Raw genomic sequence first — 18,808 nt, 5'->3', positions numbered from 1 at the left:
TAACAGTAACAGACTAAAGTAATGAAATAATATAATACATTACAAAGTTTACAAATGTAAGAAATAGCACTAATATATACACATGTTCAATTGTAAATATCAAGAAGAAAGGGCACAGAGCAAAGGAGCCATTTTTGACCTGCAGAGGGCAGTAACGCGCCTGACGAAGAAGAGGAAGAAGACAACCTTAGCAGAGAGGAGTGTCATTACTACTAGAGGTGTGGGTGTGTGACATGAAGTCCAGAGCTGTTGTTTTCAGTTGACCCTCAGAAATGATCAAACGCAGTCCGACAGGTTTCGGGGACGTTAGATAACGAAGCAGCGACGTGGACTCAGCGGTGTATACAGTATAGTTTTTGCACCGTACTACCGTTAGCTAACTCCTGTGTTATGCTTTCGACTGGGGGTACGGGTCCTCTTTAGCATCCGTGTACCTGCGTGTGTCCGTCTGTTTGTCAAGCCTGTGAGTGTTTGTGTGTGTCCGCGATGCGTTTCAACGAGAAGGAGCTGGTGTTACTGAGCCGCCAGCCCTCGGAGAGAGCAGCTGAACTGGGGATGAGAGGTCCCAAGAAAGGAGACGGTAAGGACAATCATTCAGACGCACTTCCGTTTCGTGTATTTGGGCACAGCAGCTAATGTCAGCATCAGATATTAGACATATCTCTCTCTGTGTACTTCATGCGACAGCTGGGCTGCTTTGTGTTTGTTGTAGAGACGAGTTTGTCTGTCTAACTTCCCTTTTGTGGCCTTGCAGTTGTAAAGAAGAGGCTAGTGAAACTTGTCGTCAACTTCCTCTTTTATTTCCGGACTGATGAGGAAGAGGTCAGTATGCTTGTTGTCACAGCATTTTCTGTGATAAATTGAATACATTTTTTTCAAAAGTGGGGTCAAAATTAACTGAGTGTTTATTTGGCAGCCAATTGGAGCTTTGCTGCTGGAGCAGTGTAGGGTGGAGAGGGAGGACAGCCAGACTTTCTCTATTGGTAAGCTTCAGCATCCTTTAGAGGTACAGTTAGGAGTGACTGTAAGTCTATAAGTGACCGATTTGTTTTTGGTAGTTCTGCCTCTGTACACAACCCCAGTGGTTTTTACATCAAACAATGAACATGCCTTTGAAGCGCAGACTCCCAGCTTTTATTCAAGGGCTATAACAACAATATCACATTACCTCTTTAGGAGTTACAACCATTTTTATAAACTGTAACCCTCTGTGCTGGTCTTTGTTGCAGCCACCTTTAGTTACTAGTTTTGGGTTGAGATCGGGTGACCAACTTCAGTTGAAGACGATCCCATTTCTTTGGTTTAAAAAACTCTTGAGTTGCTTTTGCTCATATTTCTATCAGCAGTCACAGAGTGCAACTCCCGCCGAAGAGCAAGGGCTGTGCTAAAACTGTTATATTTTATGATGTCTTTATTACAACATGCTGACATCAACCTGTTAATGGCATCATTGTGACATCATCGGGTGTCGTATTGAGAAAATTGAAAGTGTGTTGTACTGGTCTCTCCATGTGCTTTCATATGATATATTACTCAATATAATTTCTTTAAAATGGTTTTCAAGGTCAACTTTGACCTTGGGTGCTAGAAATGAAGATAAAGGTCAAATGCTTAGCCAACCTAGTTTTAATTTACCCCATGGTCTAGTTTCTTGTTGTGAAATTTGAAGACAATCCATTAAAAAAATTGTGGATGATATAAAGTTTACAGCTTTTTTTTTCATATTCTGTGTGACTTTAACATTGACACAATTCTCACTAAAATGAAATCACCTCGAGCTGTATTGGTATCTACCATCACACCAAATGTGAAAATTATATCATGAAAACTGTGAACACTAAACTGCTAACAAGCAGACAGACAAATGGTACCGATTACATACTTCGTCGCTTTGGAGGGAAAATAAATATTAGTGATCCGGTTCCACTGGCAGCCATATAATGCCCATGTATGACAGATAATGTGTGATGCCTCCGATCATGAGCTGTGTCTTTCCTTCTCTGTACTTTTCTCCTTCCATCATCCTGGTACAAGTTCATCTTGGTTTGATCTGTGCAGACTCTGTTAGATGTTTTCTGAAAAAGTCTAATCTGGCCTTCCTTTTCTTGAATGTAACCAGTGGTTTGCACCTTGTTGTAAACTCTCAGCATTTCCATTCATGAAGGTGTCTCTTCATTCTAGACTTTGATGTTGTTGAGTTGGCCAGTGCATTTCTTCTTCCTTTTTAAGAATGCACCAGATTGCTCATTTGGCTGTTCCTACAGTTGTTGTTGTTGTCTCTCATTTAGGTTTATTTTGGTTATTCGGCCTCCTGCGCCTTCATCAACATCATCTGGAATCAACTCCATACTTTTTATCTGCTTATCTTGTCATTGAACAAGGAAACAGGAAACACCTGGTCATGAAACTGGCAGTCAGGTGTTTGACTGTGTAAGAAATGGTTGTAATACCTAAACAATCAGTTCATTACTTTTGTTAACTACATTGAGTTAAAGCTAAAGTCTGCACTTCTGTAATATTGTAATAGTTTGATGCAGAATGAACCGTGGTGGTATATAGAAGCAAAACTACAAAACCATATTGACCTAACTGTATATTTCACTTTCTCACTGGTGCTCTGCTGTTTCTGCTTGTTTCCTTCATGTGTTTCTGATCTCTAATGGCCTCTGTTTGCTGTAGCATTTCTGGATGAAGCAGAGAGGAAATATGTGTTTGAATGTGATACTGAAGAGCAGTGTGCCGAGTGGATAGACTCCATTATCAAAGCAAGGTAGGACTGACTTTTCTTCTTTCTTATTCCAGGAAGCACAGAAGCTTACAGACACTTACAGCCATCAATAAGTGATTAATAAATGGAGAAAAACGTAACTTTTAAACCAAATGTATTTTTTTGACCGGGTATCAAATAATATCCCATAAAGGTCAGAACACACTCACTGCATACTCCAATAGTTACACCTGTTAAACTGATCTTTAAAGCAAATATTTAATCAGCCAATCACGTGATAGAAACTCATTGGAGTTAGCCAAGTAAACACAGTCATGATGATCTGCTGAAGTTCAAACTAAGCATGGTGCAGGTGGTGATGGTCAAGACAAAAAAAGTAAAACCCTTAACCCCCCACAGTGAGTAGTTTTGTTTTTTGTATTTGTTTAATTTGCTATATTACGTATTTAAAAACACAGAGCTGTACTGACTACATATGCTCATAAAGTCTAAAAGAAGAGCATTTTGTATGTGTTTTCTAACTTAATAACCAAATAATGAAAAGCTGTGTTCTGTACAGCTGAATATGCTTACACATCTATGCCATTTGAACAGTGTGGGTAGAACAAGTGACACCTCACATAGTAACAGAGTAACAGACTCACATGGGTGAAACTGTCACAAATGAATGATTTTGCTGTTTTCAGAGGCACAGTGTTAGAAATGTGAGTGTTAAACGGCTTCAGTCTGATCCATAACAGCTCTGACATATTGTTTTAAAGCTTACTGGGAATGCATAATACTCCCAAACAGCAGAGGATATCTGAGGAGGATCATAGCGCTCTAACTTCTCCTTTGGGCTTCAGTGAGTCTGCCGGAAAAATTGTCAGACCTGGCAGCTGTGGCGTCGGGCACATTTAATATTGTGCTTGATTAATGTATCTGCTAACTGCTAATTGAGTGGTAGCTCAGACAGACCTGCTGGGCTTCATGTGAGCAGACAGGCGGAGAGAAGATGGGAGACAGAGAGACCCGCAGAGTCCATTTCTCACAAATAATAATCATCATAATAACAGTAATACACTATATTTTTATAGTGTATTGTTATTTTAATATAACACAGTTTACAAAGTGCATTGACAGCCAGGGGTACACAGCCATTAAAGTCACATAAATACACACATATATATTCAAAAAAGACTAAAAATGTGAATAAAATGAATGAACTACTGGAGCAAGGATTGACTTAGAAGCAAGTCTATAAAAAGAAAGAGGAAGTGATTCTGTAAGCCTGCTGTCTTCAAGAAGGTCATTACAGGATCTAAGGCTGTGAGCAAGCTTATACGGGGTCAGTAGTTCTGCTATGAACCCAGACAAGGATGAGCTAATCAGTAAAATCCTAAAATCAGATTTAAACCATAGAGGAAGCAAGCAGAAAGAAGCCAGGATAGGGGTCATATGATGCTGTCTGCTAAAATCAGTAAGAAGCCTAGCAAAAGAGCACCCATTCATATTTTAGCTTGTTTACATAAACCAATAAGAGATTTTATTAGTGGACAAGAAGTAGACACAGATCAGCTGAACAGGTAAATGGTATGAAACAAAAACATTTGTTCTTTATTCCACTTTTAACTTTTATTTAACTTTTTTTATTTAAGCATTTTTTATAGTAACAGTAATAATAGTAACTATATTAATAAGATGAGCTATAAAAAATACTACAAAATCAGCTATGAAAAACTGTGTCTCTGCAAGACAGATGTATTGAAAATAAATAGTTGTCCATCTTGGTAGCGGAGTGTAAAATTCATTGTGCTTAGAGCTGACAGGAGGTCAGCCGAGGCCAGGCAGACTGCCGGGTTTGTAACGCACTGGTGGAAACCCTGAGCTTGCGTAACGTAGCTAGCATGGCCCAGCTACCTGTCAACGAGCAACAAACAATTAAAATGTTCCTGTACAGAACATTTTAAGTCGATCCTTGCTCCAGAGGAAGTTCCTGTGACTGTGTTTAATGTTACAAGCTGAGTTGCAGCTCTGATCTTTACTGTATTTGTCTAACATTATTTCTCCCTAAATGTCAAGTTCATTTGTTGTCTAATCTCTTGCAGTTACGAGTTCATGAGGAAGAATCTTATATTCTATCGAACAGAAATCCACAGGCTCACAGGGAAGGTGAGACCCCTCGCAGCAGCACGCCAGTGCGCTAAATGCCACACAGATGGTGCTTCTAATCAGCAGCGTTCATACTGTGGGATGGTTACAGTGCGGTTTGGAGTTCATATTATCATCATCAATAGCAGACAGACTGGTAGATTAATGAAGGGGGATGGTTTTGGTTTTGCTCGGCAATGCTGAGCTCTCTCGGCTGCTAAGATTCATGTAAACAACACTGTGGAATTTCATGATGACTCTCAAAGCGCACAACGAAACATGCCAGAGAAAGCTCAATTAGCAATGTGTCTCTCTAGAAACAATTTCCTAGTTACTCGGGATGAGACAGGCTGCAAAAGCTTTTCTCCTCGTGTTGTACATTTGATTGTGCATATAATTATTCATTGCAGTGTGAGCCGCAGCTGAAATCCCACTAACCTCTGGAGATCTCAAAAATCTCTAAGTAAAAGCCAGGCTTTCTGACCTCTAGGTTTGAGTGCTTTTCTATTTGTTTGGTTCTTTGAGTCTGATTTTGCTGAAGTAAACATTTCATATAAACTCTGCTTCTGCTTCAGTAACAGCTAATTTTCCCTGTACACTGTTTTACTCACTGCCTGCTTTCTCCACAGGACCCCTTGGAGCAGTATGGTATATCCGATGAAGCTCGTTTCCAGGTCAGCAACGGTCGGCCGCTTGTGGCTAGAGATACCTCCTCCCTGTAGACCAGCGTCCTGTGTTCACATTCTATGTTTTATTTTGATTAGTTCACTCTGCCATTCCAGCATCACTCCACACTGGTTTGAAAACCACAGCGTTATCGCCCACAATCTTGCTCCTTAGAGCTCTACTGCGCTGCATTTATTATATCTCGGGTTGCCTCAGACCTATGCAGGTGTCTTAGGTAATGTAAAGCCATCCTCAGTTTAGTCCTGCTGCGTCTTTGTCAGTCATTACAAGCAACGCAATGCTTTGGTTAAGTCAACACTATCATATTTGTGATTTCGGGGCATTCTCATTTGCCTTTTCTGTGTCATTTTTAGACTTCTGGCCCAGTTAATCAGTTCCCTGTATAAACATTTTATGTTTTCTACTGTTGATGCTATACATTCAGACAATGTGATTTCAAGAGCGACTTTCATTCAGGACTATTAGTAATGTGAGTAGAACTATGTTCAAAATATCTAATTTGAGGACATATTAACACGTAAACCATTGTTTTAATGGAGCCTTTTAAAAGAAGCTTACAGTTGATAGCGTGCCTGATTTAGAAAACCTTTGGCAGTATTCCTGCTCTGATTTGAACTGTTTTTGAGTCTTTTGAGCTGCTGAGTTGAGCCACATATTTTACTTAGTGTCTCTGAAAAAGGCAAAGCTGTCCAGATGTGTATTTATCATGTTATGCCTCATTGTTAGATTCCTTTAGTGTTTGAGACAATACTTTTGCACAGTTATTGGGTGTTGAGGGTTGTTTCTTTTATTACAACTATCGTACTTGATCAGCCTACTGTACCTTTTCTGTGGCACTTTGATTCAGATCCCTTTATGTAAGCTGTTGAACCATGTGTTTAAAAACCAGGCTCTTGGCATGATTCAGGAAATAAAAATAAACAAATCACGTGAATATTTGTGAAAACGAGAGCTGACATTTTGCTCTCAACTCAAGTTTCCTGTAAGACTTTTTTGCATCTTTCAAATTAGCGAAATCTTTGTTTTTCAAGAGTCTCTCTGTAATTGCATGTCATTGAATGTATCTTCATTTTAAATGTTTTGCACATAGAACTTTTGTTTTTAGTTAACAACATCTGCTTCACTGGCATCTCTTTTTTATACTAATAAAGCCATTTGAAAGAAATTTTAAATTCATCCAGTGTGTCATCTGTCAACCAAAAGTGAAAGCATTTGATAACACACATACACGCACACACGCGCACACACACACAAAATGTAATGTGTGTCGGTGGCTACATCCAGCTCTTGTAAATAGTCTGTAGCTTAGGTTCTATAGGTTCTTAATACATTTTGGCCTGCCAGGGTGCAGCTGGAGCCCCTGTGCACACACTAAACTAAACAGACAGGCACACCTCCACTGCTACTACAAATACACAAAATGAAACAAAAAGGAAAGTTGATGCTGAAGGCAAATAATTTCAGCTAAGGCGAGAGACTGAGCTTTCGTATTTCCCTGGTGTAAAGAAGTGCCTGTGTATCAATTTTCCATAAGCCAATTTCTGTTATCAAACGACACAATTTCCTTTGTCATTTTGATGTTTGAATCCACACACCAGCAAAGGAGGAGTTGTGAACAGGGAGCTGAGGCTTCAAAAAGTCAATGAAGTGAGAAGAGGCATGCAACATCAGCACAGCAGACGGGTTGGTTTTTTTTATTTTTGTTGTTGTTGTTTTTAGCAGAGTCTCAAAGCAAGTTTTCATTTTTATGTGATTTTCACTGGACTCTGCAAAACTTGTGCCAGTAATGTCCTTTGTGGGTACAAAACAACACTAAATCATCATCAGCCCTCCACCACCATGCCTGACAGTTGTCAGGATATGGAAATATTTGAAATATTTTATTTTTAATTAAATAATAAATTACTTTAGTAATGTTTAAACAAATAAAATAATTAAAAATAAATTTGTAAATAAATTTACAAATGCATAATTATCACACAACTCATTATTTAGGCACAGAATTCTTTATTTTTGATGCGCGTGAATGTTCTTGTCCTTCACAGTCAGAGGTCTGCATGAATTTATTCTTTAGTAAGAGACCACAGAGGCCACGCCTGAAAGAATGAAATCTAAAACTGTCCTTCAAGCATTACTATATTGAAATACTCATTCATAATTATAATCCTGATTGTACCATCCCTTAAATGGTGATATTGATTAGTCTGTCAACTTACACAGTCGGGATTATTAGACAGTCAAGAACTGCCAGAAAGTGATTTCTGATGTTTCTGTGTTTTGTTGTGTGTGTGTGTGTGTGTGTGTGTGTGTGTGTGTGTGTGTGTGTGTGTGTGTGTGTGTGTGTGTAATGGTTTATACTTGTAAACAGACAGTAGTCAACAGCATTTATGAAAGAGTTATGAATAAAAAAAGAGAATATGGTTTTTGCTGGTATCTTTATGACTGCATTATACATTGTAATTAATGCAGTCCTTTTTCAACCACTGAAAATATTTTTATACAACTGTGTTATATTTGTTTTAATTTCTGCTGCCCTCTTGGCCAGATCTCTCTTACAAAAAAGTATATTTTTAATGCCAATGGGACGTTTTATCTGGATAGATAAAGGTTATATAAGCTTCACTTTGCCAGTCTAAACTTTACAAATATATCATCTCTTTTGTTGTTAAGGTGAGTAAAAACCAGACAATGGAAAGATACTGGCTTTGTAGTACAGGCCTCTGGAAACACACACATTATATAAATAATTATTTATTGAGTATATTGAATTAAACCTTTTTGTTCACTAAATGGTGTTTGATGTTTTGTCATATTGTTTTTTTAACTATCGTGCAAATACATCACCGTTGAAAGTGGAAATAAAATAAATTTTAGTATCAACGCTGATGCTCAAACATGAATCCACAATGTAAGAAAGTAAAATGTATGTTTTTTAATCGCATTTTTGTTGCATTTGAGATTCTGTTCTCTGTGGCATGACCTGAACTGCTATTCATTTTGAAACCTGTGCTAAATCTTTGACTATAAACTGGTGAGACTATAATCTTGTTTAGCCTCGGTTGCCGGTTAAACCCAGAGGTCAGGTTTTACCGACAGCGTTCAGTCGAGTCGGACACGTTTCCTTAACAACGGAAAATGTGTGTTTCAAAAACAGCGACGTCACGCACTTCCCGTGATGCTTAGCGAGCCTAAATTGAATGCTCGGCAAAAGAAAACATTTGTATTCTGTGTGTGTCGATTTTACGGGTAAAAAGCACAAAACAACACATTTGAACTGAGTTAGAAAACACTACGAGAACCAAATTAACAGTGCATACGGGGGGAAGCGTTTACTGGGGGAAAGGTAGGTGCTAATACGATAAATTGTCTTACACAGCTGAGCTAGCGTTAGCATTAGCCTAGCTTTCTGTGCTGGGTCGTTGGATTATTTAGATTTTCTTTATTCGTATTTCAGCGATAATCACCAGAGATAGCAGTATTTCGCTTTGTGGGATATGCAAGTAAATGACTGCTGTTGGGTTGCGTTTCAAAGTTACAAGACTAAGGTTTTCATAAAGATAATTTAAGTGCTGTTAGCATGTCAGAGTCCACAGTCGCAGCTGATCATAGGTACTGGTATGTCATTTAATTACACGTCGGTGGTTGGTTGGTTAGTTAGTTAGTTGGAGATGGAATGAAACCAAAAAACTCTACATTTAATCTTTGTAATTCTTCCGGAGGGTTTTAATGTAGCTTTATTGCCTCATTGATCAATACAAAGCAGTTCCTCTGGGGATTACTGCTCCATGTCGGTGACTCTTAGCATTGTCGTTTGATAAACGGTAAGTTCAAAGCGTTTTAAATCAGTTGAATAACGGGTTTATTTATCTAACAACAAATACACCGTGTATGCCGATGTTTGACAGGTAGCTTATACACGGTGCCATTTCCTATATAGAATAAACACATCGTCAATGAACGCATCTTGTGAATGAACTTTATTGTGGTCTTGTCCTGTTCTCAGGATCATGGATCAGGACTATGAGTGCAGGCTCCTCAGACAGATCAATATCCAAAATGAGAATGCAAGTCCCATTGTAAGTAAAAACAAGTTTTTTTTGTCTATTCTGTCTGATTCCTTGTATGTAAAGTAATGTTCATCCTCTGAACAAAAGCTAATTCTGCTGTCTAATTAAGACTAGTCAAATCTGCAAGTAATCTTGAATAAGGTCATTGTCTTAATTTTTAAATGATGATATCCCCTCCCAGGAGGGACATGAGGGCAGTGCTTTCCATGTATTATAAGGGAAAAATGGTTTCACATGGCAGTCTATTGACACTGTCACCACTGTTGAGTAAAAACAAGACCTTACTGGCCAAAAGACTGGCTTTTGTGAATGTTGCCTCCTGTTGTTATCACCTCAAAAAAACACACCATCTGCCATCTAAATTATGTTCCTGTTCCGTTATCGAGTTTTCAAATCCACTCCGAGGCCTGTTTGTTTGCCGTAGAGTTAAAAAAAAAAAAAAACCCACAATGCTGTCTTCTCTTTTCCCTTGTGCAGAAAGCTCTAGGAGCAGTGCGATCTCTGACACCCACCAGCTCCCCCCTGTCCTCTCCTAGCAAGCATGGTGATCGCTTCATTCCCTCCCGGGCTGGAGCCAACTGGAGTGTCAACTTCCATCGCATTAATGTGAGTCTGCCACAACAGCAAATACACCAAGCACTCTTCTGCCTGTCCTACCAAAAGAACAATGCTCTCAAGATTAAAGTGTTTGCTTTGTTTTTTCTAATACTTAAGTTTACAGAATTGGTTGAGAGTGATCATTTATTGATTATGATTATTTTAACACAGGAAATTGAAAAGTCGCACAATCAAAATAGGAAAACCAAAGATGGCACCACTGACAGCAACAAAGGTAATCCATTGCTTTTCTCTTGAATGATGACAAACTGTGTTTCCACCTGCACCTCTCTTGTCACAAGCATTTAAATTGTGAATGAGACAAAATCTGTTTTTGCATTTTCTTTGTGTTCAGTTTTCTTTACTTTAGCTTCTGTCTGAATGTTTGTGTAGTTGGAATTTAGTTTCACCCCTGTGTTTGTTCATTCAGACTTTAGTATTAGAGTGAAAGCTCTTAATGGTGCTGTAAATTTGCTCAAAATAAGGTTGGTTATATGTCACACTTAGGTGTGTGTTTTTGTTTTTTGTTTTTCAAGGCTATCGTAATGGATAAAAGATGATGAAAAAAAACTTTAGCCTATATTTTATCATGATATTTAGTTACTGAATAATTATCATGATAGTCATGTATTATGAGTTACTCGCTTTCCCATCCCCAAGTGAAATATGTTTTTCTGTGTTGTAGATGTGCTTTAGGTGTGAGTTTTATCCATTTTCAGTTCATTTCCACAGGTATCTCTTTCTGCTCCAGTCAAACTTGATAATTTGACCTTCTCTTGATTACTAAGCCTGGGCAGGCTTATGGAGACTGCAGATAAGGGCTAAACAAAGCTTAGTGGAAAATTCTCCCTGATCTTCAGAGATGTGAGCGAGAGCTGAGAAACTGCAAAGGGAGCACAGGGTTTGAAGTTAATCATTTCGACAGCCTGGTTTGATTTCCCCTCTGTCTGTTCCTTTGTCTTCAGCGGACGGTCTGGCTTACTCAGCTCTGCTGAAAAATGAGCTACTAGGAGCAGGCATTGAGAAAGTCCAGGACCCCCAGTCAGAAGATCGTCGCTTGCAGCCATCTACGCCTGCCAAGAGGAGCCTTTTTAGTGTAAAAAAAAATAATAATAATGTTTTTGTAACTGGCTAAGTGTTTTTTGTTTTACGGTGGGTTTTGTCTGCGTTAGAAATAATCTGTTTGATTGTTGTAGTATTCTGTAAGTACCAAGAGAGCTCTTCCCGACGAGGATGGAAACACAGTCTCTCCCTATTCACTATCACCCGTCAGTAGTAACAGGTAATTAAATTTTCCAGCTAAACGTGAAAGTGCCATTTCTTAATATGGGGAGAAAAATTGACTGTGTTGCTTACATGTTATTGGGCTTTACAGTCAGAAACTTCTTCGATCGCCACGAAAACCAACACGCAAGATTTCTAAAATACCTTTCAAAGTTCTGGACGCTCCAGAGCTTCAAGATGATTTCTACCTTAACCTAGTGGACTGGTCCTCTCTGAATGTGCTCAGTGTGGGACTGGGTACCTGTGTCTACTTGTGGAGTGCCTGTACCAGCCAGGTGTGTGTGACATGTTAGCTGAGAAAACCTGTGATAGTGTGTCATACTTAATGAAAAAGACATAATTGAACTACCTCCTGGTACATTCGTATTAATCTGTCTCCTTTGTCTGGCACTTTTCGAAACTTTAGGTGACTCGTCTTTGTGACCTTTCTGTAGAAGGAGACTCTGTGACGTCAGTGGGCTGGTCAGAGAGGGTGTGTTTTTCTTTCATTGATTCTTGTCTTTGCAAGCTCTCGTCCAGGACTTTAAACAATGCTGTAATAAAGCCTGCACAGCTGGCCTTTTTTTACAGTTTCTGAAAGCAGAAAAACTGCCAGAAACTGAGTGTTCAGAGCACTCTACAGCCTGAGGTTTGGGCTCATAGTTATTGTTTTTTAAAAATATGACTTTAATTATCGATTCTTTGGATATGTTTATGCAAGGTTGAGAATTCACCATCACAACGGTATATATGAAATATATGACAGAAAGTAAGGAAAAGCATAATTGGTTCACTTTGAAGGTCTGCCATGAAACAAGAGTATGTCTGGATATTTCAAAGAAATTCAAGCTTATTTATGATTTCAGGCTTTTAACCTGTGCTGTAACTAAGAAAAGGCTTGAGGGTATTTGCACTTGCTCCTGTTTTTGTGCCATTGTAAGATTAGACTCCTACTTGCCAGTGTCATCTTCAAAGTGTGCTGTCTGTTTTTAGGGTAACCTGGTAGCTGTAGGCACCCACAAAGGCTATGTACAAATCTGGGATGCAGCAGCAGGGAAGAAGCTCTCTGTGCTAGAAGGACACACAGCCAGAGTGGGTAAGTTGAAAGTCTATGGAAATGAAGGCAGAGACAGTCATTCAAGCTTCACTTATTTTCAAACAGTTGTTTAGCAACATCTCTCATTCATGATCGGTGAATCATCTCCCCTGGTCGTCATTCCCTGCTTCTAGGTGCTCTAGCATGGAATGCCGACCAGCTGTCGTCTGGGAGTCGTGATCGGGTGATCCTGCAGCGGGACATCAGGGCACCGCCTCTCCAGTCAGAACGTCGGCTCCAAGGACACAGACAGGAAGTCTGCGGGCTCAAGTGGAGCACAGACCACCAGCTTCTAGCCTCGGGTGGAAATGATAACAAGGTATGCAGAGAATCTCGCCCAATGCCTTTGTCTGTGCCACATTTTTATTGGGGTCCCTTTTTTATAAAAAACGCCAAAAATTTTCTGTCCTCTTGTTATTGCAACCTGCTGTCTGCAGTTACTCGTGTGGAACCACTCAAGTGTCCTCCCAGTGCAGCAGTACACGGAGCACTTAGCTGCAGTGAAGGCCATCGCCTGGTCTCCTCACCAACACGGCCTGTTGGCCTCTGGAGGAGGCACAGCCGATCGCTGCATCCGCTTTTGGAACACTCTGACTGGCCAGCCTCTGCAGTGCACAGACACCGGCTCTCAGGTCTGCAACCTGGCCTGGTCCAAGCACACTAATGAACTGGTGAGACACCCCATGTCTTTGACTGCACTCTGCTCCTGTGAAATAGAATACATGCATCTGCTCTTAAATACGGACATACACCAAGGTTAATTTTAGGGCTGTTGGTGAGGAGTTTTTTTGCTATTCAGTAGCATTCAACTCAGTTTTTATTTATTTTTCTCTTTTGTGCGTGTGTTTTTGGCTGGAAAATACGATGGAAGCAGTGATGTGGAATTGTTGATTTTTATCCGATGGTAGACAAACCTGCCAGCTAAATAAGTGGAAAAAACTGTTCCTCCTCTGCAGGTCAGCACGCACGGTTATTCCCAGAACCAGATCCTCGTGTGGAAGTATCCGTCTCTAACTCAAGTGGCCAAGCTTACGGGGCATTCCTATAGAGTACTTTACCTGGTCAGTATATTTTTTTCCTTTATAACTAAATTAAAGATAATCTTAACTTAAAATAAAACTGTAAAGCAGAAATAAATAGTCACAGAAAAAAAAGTGTAAGGAAATGATCCTATAAAACTAGACTCACTGACTGACCCTTTAAGAAGTGTCGCTGTTAGATATCCCAGGGTAAAAGGGTGACACTGACACAGAGCTTCTCAAAAATAAAAAAAATGAGTCAAACTGACATTTTCTACCTCTTTCTGATGTTTTGTGTAAGTGCTGTTGTGAGTGATTTCTGTGCATCACTTTGGCTTTACACCAACAATTAATACATAGGAATGCACATGTAAACTTAAGAAGGATGTTAATTAATATTTTATGTGCTGAAAGCAAATATAGTGAACTTTAGATAGGAGTATAAAAATTATATTTTAATAAATAATTACACTTAAAGCAAACTAAAATGATAAAATCCTTCCTGTGCCCACTTCAGATTCCTGTAATTACATCAGAATCAGAATACTTTATTAATCCCAGAGCAAATGATGTAGCTGTTATAGTGGTGCATATTCAGTGTTTAATAATAACTTGCATGCAGGCTATGTCACCTGATGGGGAGGCCATTGTGACGGGGGCTGGAGATGAAACTCTGAGGTTCTGGAACGTCTTTAGCAAGATGAGATCCACCAAGGCATGTTTTCTTCCCATTTCTCACTTTCTCTGTGTTGGGCTTCCTTGAATGCAGTTTTCATCACCTGCGTGTTATTTTTGTAGTGGTCTCTGTCTAACGTCCACCTTCCTTCTTTCAGGAATCAGTCTCTGTGTTAAACCTCTTCACCAGGATCCGGTAGTCTGCACTGTACGGGGAATAAAAACAGGAAGGGAATTTGTCTTTGCATGTCTCCTGGTGTAAATGGGGCCTCTTTGAACACTCTCCTCAGTACTCTGCAGAGGTCCTCCTCGACTGGCCTTAGTTAAGTTGTAGCAGAAGATGAGATGAGAGGAGACACATAGACCGAGTATCGAGGGTAGAAGAGATGCACACAGTATTCCACTTCCTCCTGAATGATGGAGCCACTGCCGCCTCCAGTTTCGGGGCCTTTATCTCCCCGTGTCTGCAAACAGACGTTGTGCATACCTGCCAAATATTGAGTTTATCCTTGTGATCGTTTATTTATTTTCTGTTTTTGTTTAGTTTCTTTGTTGTTTGTATGTTTTTTTGCTCCTCCTCCTTTTTTTTTTTTTACATTTTTAACATATGTTATCGACGTATTTGCTGCAAAGGCTGGTTGACTTAATTTCATGTGCATAACTGCAGTTTTTTGGTCTGATCTGTGGAGCAAGTTTGATTTTGTTCAGGTTTGCAGAAAAAAATTCCAAGCTTGCGTTACCTTTTCCTGAGGGGCAATAATGTTTCGTGTACACTGATGAAAAGATTCATAATCTTGTGCCATTTTGCTAATAGTTAACAAGGATTCAGTGAAAGAGCCTGATCTCTCTTGTTTTTGTTTTTTAAGAAAAATGACATTTTTATTTTAGTTATTGAAAATAATAATCAAACATGGCAAGCATTACTTCATTATCTCCCCAAAACAATTTGTTTTTGGGAGATTATCTTTTCCTAATTGAAAAGCAAGCCAAGGAAAATTAAAAGGAAATAGCTTTGGCTTATCATTGTAGTTTACAGCAACCGCTAGCGCACAGTAAAAACATTTGTAATTAAACCAGATGGTGAAATGCTGCTGTGTAAAGAACTTCTGCTTTGTGCTATGTCTGTAACATATTCAAGCTTGGGGCGCTCATTTTTTTGCTACTTCAAACTTCTTCTGTGTCAGGCAGTCATGCTGTTGAACTTTGTTTTTTAATCTGGAGAAATATTTCATATCCTCTGCCACGTTTTCTTTGAATGTTTCAGTCACCTACCTTTGAACAAGCGCTATTTATTTGTCTTGTGAAAGTTTAGAGTACAGAGTGAAAAGGTTTGCTTAGCGAGGTTGTCTGAAGGGAGCTGACGGTCAACTCTAAATTTTAATGTCACTTAAAGACAACGCTGGCAACTTCAGTTATTGAAAGAATGTTTAAAAAAGAAAAAAATATTTCTGTACTGGAACATGAACAACAATTAAATTGCCATATCTTGTAACTTAGTGCTGTTTTATTGGACTGTAACTACTCCTCAAGTTGTTAGTAATACTTTACGTTCCTGCTTTGTGCTCCAACCAAACATTCATCTGTTTAAACTAAAGGGTGTCTTTAGTTTGCAGGTATTCTCAGTTATTACACGTTTGGTTACATTTGGAGAAGAATCCTTTATATGAATTTATTTATCATATAATTTTTAGAGAACAAAATATTTTGATTCTGGTTTCTAAACTGAGATGTGAACATTTTCAAACCGTTTTACAGTTAAAACAGATAAATTAAACCTTTTTAGTCCCACATGTGGGAAATTTTTTGGTCATGGCACAAAGTACAAGAGCAGTAAAAATAGAATAAAATACTTTATATTGGGAAGATTGCACTTGGTACTATTGCACATCGGAGAGACAGAGTGAAATTTACAATTGTGTATGGGATGTGTGTGTGTGTGGGGTCATCTGCAAAGACCATGTTGTAGAGTCCGACAGTAGCAGCAAGGAAATGCCTGCGAAATCTTTCCGTCCCACGTCGTGGGTGCCGCAGTCTGCCACTGAAGGAGCTTCTCAGTGCTATCAGAGTCTCCTGCATGGGGTGGGAGATGTTGTCCATCAGGGATGACAGCTTAGCCGCCGTTCTCCTGTCACTCACCACCTCCACTGGGTCCAGAGGGCATCCTAGAACAGAGTTGGCCCGTTGCTACTCCAGCAGACCACACCGTAAAAGATGGCTGAGGCCACCACAGAGTCATAGAAGGTCCGGGCCTTCACTCCAAAAGACCTCTGCAGCAGGTACAGCCTGCTCTGCCCTTTTCTGTAGAGAGCATCTGAATTGTGAGTCCAGTCCAGTTTATTGTTCAGATGAACACCAAGGTACCTGTAGCTGTCCACAGCCTCAATGTCCATACCTTGGATGTTTAGTGGTTGCAGTGGAGGATGTTTGTGCCTGTGGAAGTCTACCACCAGCTCCTTGGTTTTACTAGTGTTGATCTGGAGGTAGTTCTGCTGGCACCAGTCCACAAAGCCTTGGGCCAGCACTCTGTATTCCTTGTCGACCCCATCAGTGATGAGGCCAACTATTGCAGAGTCATCAGGGAACTTCTGCAGGAAGCACTGAGTGGAGTTGTGAGAGGAGTCTGCAGTGTAGATGGTGAAGAGGAACGGAGCCAGAACTGTTCCCTGTGGGGCCCCATACTGCAGACAACCCTGTCAGACCCCGAGTTGTCACATACTGTGGTCGATTGGTGAGGTATTCCAGTATCCATGTTTTGAGGTGATGGTCCACTCCTGTGTTCTCCAGCTTGTCCTTCAGAACTGAGGGAAGAATGGTCTTAAACGCACTGGAGAAATCAAAAAACATAATCCTCACAGTGCTTCCAGTGGTCTCCAGGTGAGAGATTAAATGATGTAGGAGGTGAATGACAGCATCATCCACTCCAGTGCCAGGCTGGTAGGCAAACTGAATTCGGTCCAGTGATGAGCTCATCAGGGGGCGAAGCTGAGCTAGGACCAGCCGCTCCAGGTTCTTCATCAGGTGGGATGTCAGAGCCACCGGCCTGTAGCTGTTGAGGTCCTCGGGACAGTTAAAACTTTAATAGAGCTATAGCAATATAATCTCAGTTTCCTGTTCTTAGATGAGAAGAGTGCCACCACTGTGGTCTTCTCCTGCTGACCAGAAATCCCAGCAGATTAGCAGTTTCTGAAATACTCACATTAACCTGTCTGGCACCAACAACCACGCCACAGTCACTTAAATCACCTGAAATGTTGTACCTAACAAAGTGTCTGTGGATTTTGTGTTTTGATTCAGTGTTTTTCTCTCTTATTTTGGGTTTTCACTTATTTTGTCACTTATCCAAACACCTCCCAACATATTTGTCTTGTAGTTATGTCAGAACTAAAAGTGAACACCAGAGGGAGCCATCCTATGAGCTGGTCCAAACTGAGTGATTCAGTGACGCTACCATACAGCAGAATCTACCTGAACAAAGCTACCTCAAAGGTAAGGATCAGATCTTACATTCAAAAGAGGAATGATTTGATATTAACAGCATTGGTTGTTTTTATAACAAGCTTCTGGAAAGGGTAAAAATCTGACCAGACAAACCCCACGGGGCATGTGGTTTCATTTTACCCTCAGTTTAAAACCATATTTGTTCAAACGGGAGCTTTTAACAGCCAGAAAACATCCCGCGGCCTCACCTGGTTTCCAGGAAGTGTGCAAATTTTCATCATATTACCAGCCCAGCCCACACAAGCATAGTTTTGACCCAGAGCATGAAAAATAATGAATGTTCACTGCCTCCCAAAGCTCCCACACCTCTGCTTGTGCCCTGTTGCTTATCCAAACTCCCTCTTACACATTCAAACAGCAAATGGATTTTATCAGTGTAAACAACAGCTGAAGGGTCCAAATGCATGAATAATGATGGCTGATGTTGAATAATTATGTTGCTCTGGTTTTATTTTAATTTGAAAAAACTGAAATGATCCACAGCTTTGTTGGAATTTGACTATTAATAAGTAGGGCTTAACAAACAAAGATAAAAAAAAGAAAGAAAGAAAAATATCACTGCTAATTGAGTGGCTTCAAAAATTAAAGGTCTTTTTCGTGAAGTGGTTGCTTTTTTTCTGTGATGAAAATCAAGTAGTGTAGGCCTAAGTGACTCAGCTCTATCAACACCAAAGAGCCCAAGCCTCTCTCCCTTTCAGACTCCATTATAATGTCATCGAAATAACATGCATAGTTCATTATAGTGATCAGGTAAATCATCTGAATGGAAGACTTTCAGCACAGTCTTCCAGCTCATCTGTGGCTCTCGCTCACTGTGCAGATGTTAACATTAAGCCCTGAAAGCAGAGGGGAGAACAGAGGGAGATCGCTAATATGCATAATCCTACCTCCTGATGTTTCTATCAAGAGGCACCGAGCGCGTGGTTCGTTATACAACCAAAGCCTCACAAGACAGCGAACATGATATTCCCCTAGGTTCCTCCCTAAGCCTGACTCTTGAGTTTCATTGATAAGCAGTCTTTACAGGGATATCAAAGGAACAAAGCTC

At 40.0% G+C, this 18,808-nt stretch overlaps 2 protein-coding genes across 2 annotated transcripts; both read left to right on the top strand.

The window, feature by feature from the left end:
• Positions 1–225: 225 nt before the first annotated feature.
• Positions 226–6,469, top strand: plekhj1 (pleckstrin homology domain containing J1). The gene is made up of 6 exons (XM_085378201.1): positions 226–580; positions 755–822; positions 917–983; positions 2,680–2,770; positions 4,816–4,879; positions 5,488–6,469. The coding sequence occupies exons 1-6, from the start codon at positions 487–489 to the stop codon at positions 5,578–5,580; spliced, it is 477 nt and encodes a 158-aa protein (XP_085234327.1). The 5' UTR covers positions 226–486; the 3' UTR covers positions 5,581–6,469.
• A 2,251-nt stretch (positions 6,470–8,720) lies between these two features.
• On the top strand, positions 8,721–15,046 carry LOC146613562 (fizzy-related protein homolog). The gene is made up of 14 exons (XM_085377122.1): positions 8,721–8,791; positions 9,549–9,621; positions 10,090–10,218; positions 10,381–10,444; positions 11,175–11,305; positions 11,406–11,491; positions 11,585–11,768; positions 11,900–11,965; positions 12,466–12,568; positions 12,703–12,887; positions 13,006–13,239; positions 13,525–13,629; positions 14,210–14,302; positions 14,421–15,046. The coding sequence occupies exons 1-14, from the start codon at positions 8,721–8,723 to the stop codon at positions 14,460–14,462; spliced, it is 1,566 nt and encodes a 521-aa protein (XP_085233248.1). The 3' UTR covers positions 14,463–15,046.
• Positions 15,047–18,808: the final 3,762 nt, after the last annotated feature.

Source organism: Diplotaxodon limnothrissa, linkage group LG18, assembly GCF_057381915.1.
Source record: "Diplotaxodon limnothrissa isolate DT_005_m linkage group LG18, D_limnothrissa_male_GT1.1, whole genome shotgun sequence".
Taxonomy (NCBI): domain Eukaryota; kingdom Metazoa; phylum Chordata; class Actinopteri; order Cichliformes; family Cichlidae; genus Diplotaxodon; species Diplotaxodon limnothrissa.
Note: the sequence above shows the minus strand (reverse complement) of the source record. Positions and strands in the feature narration are given on the sequence as shown.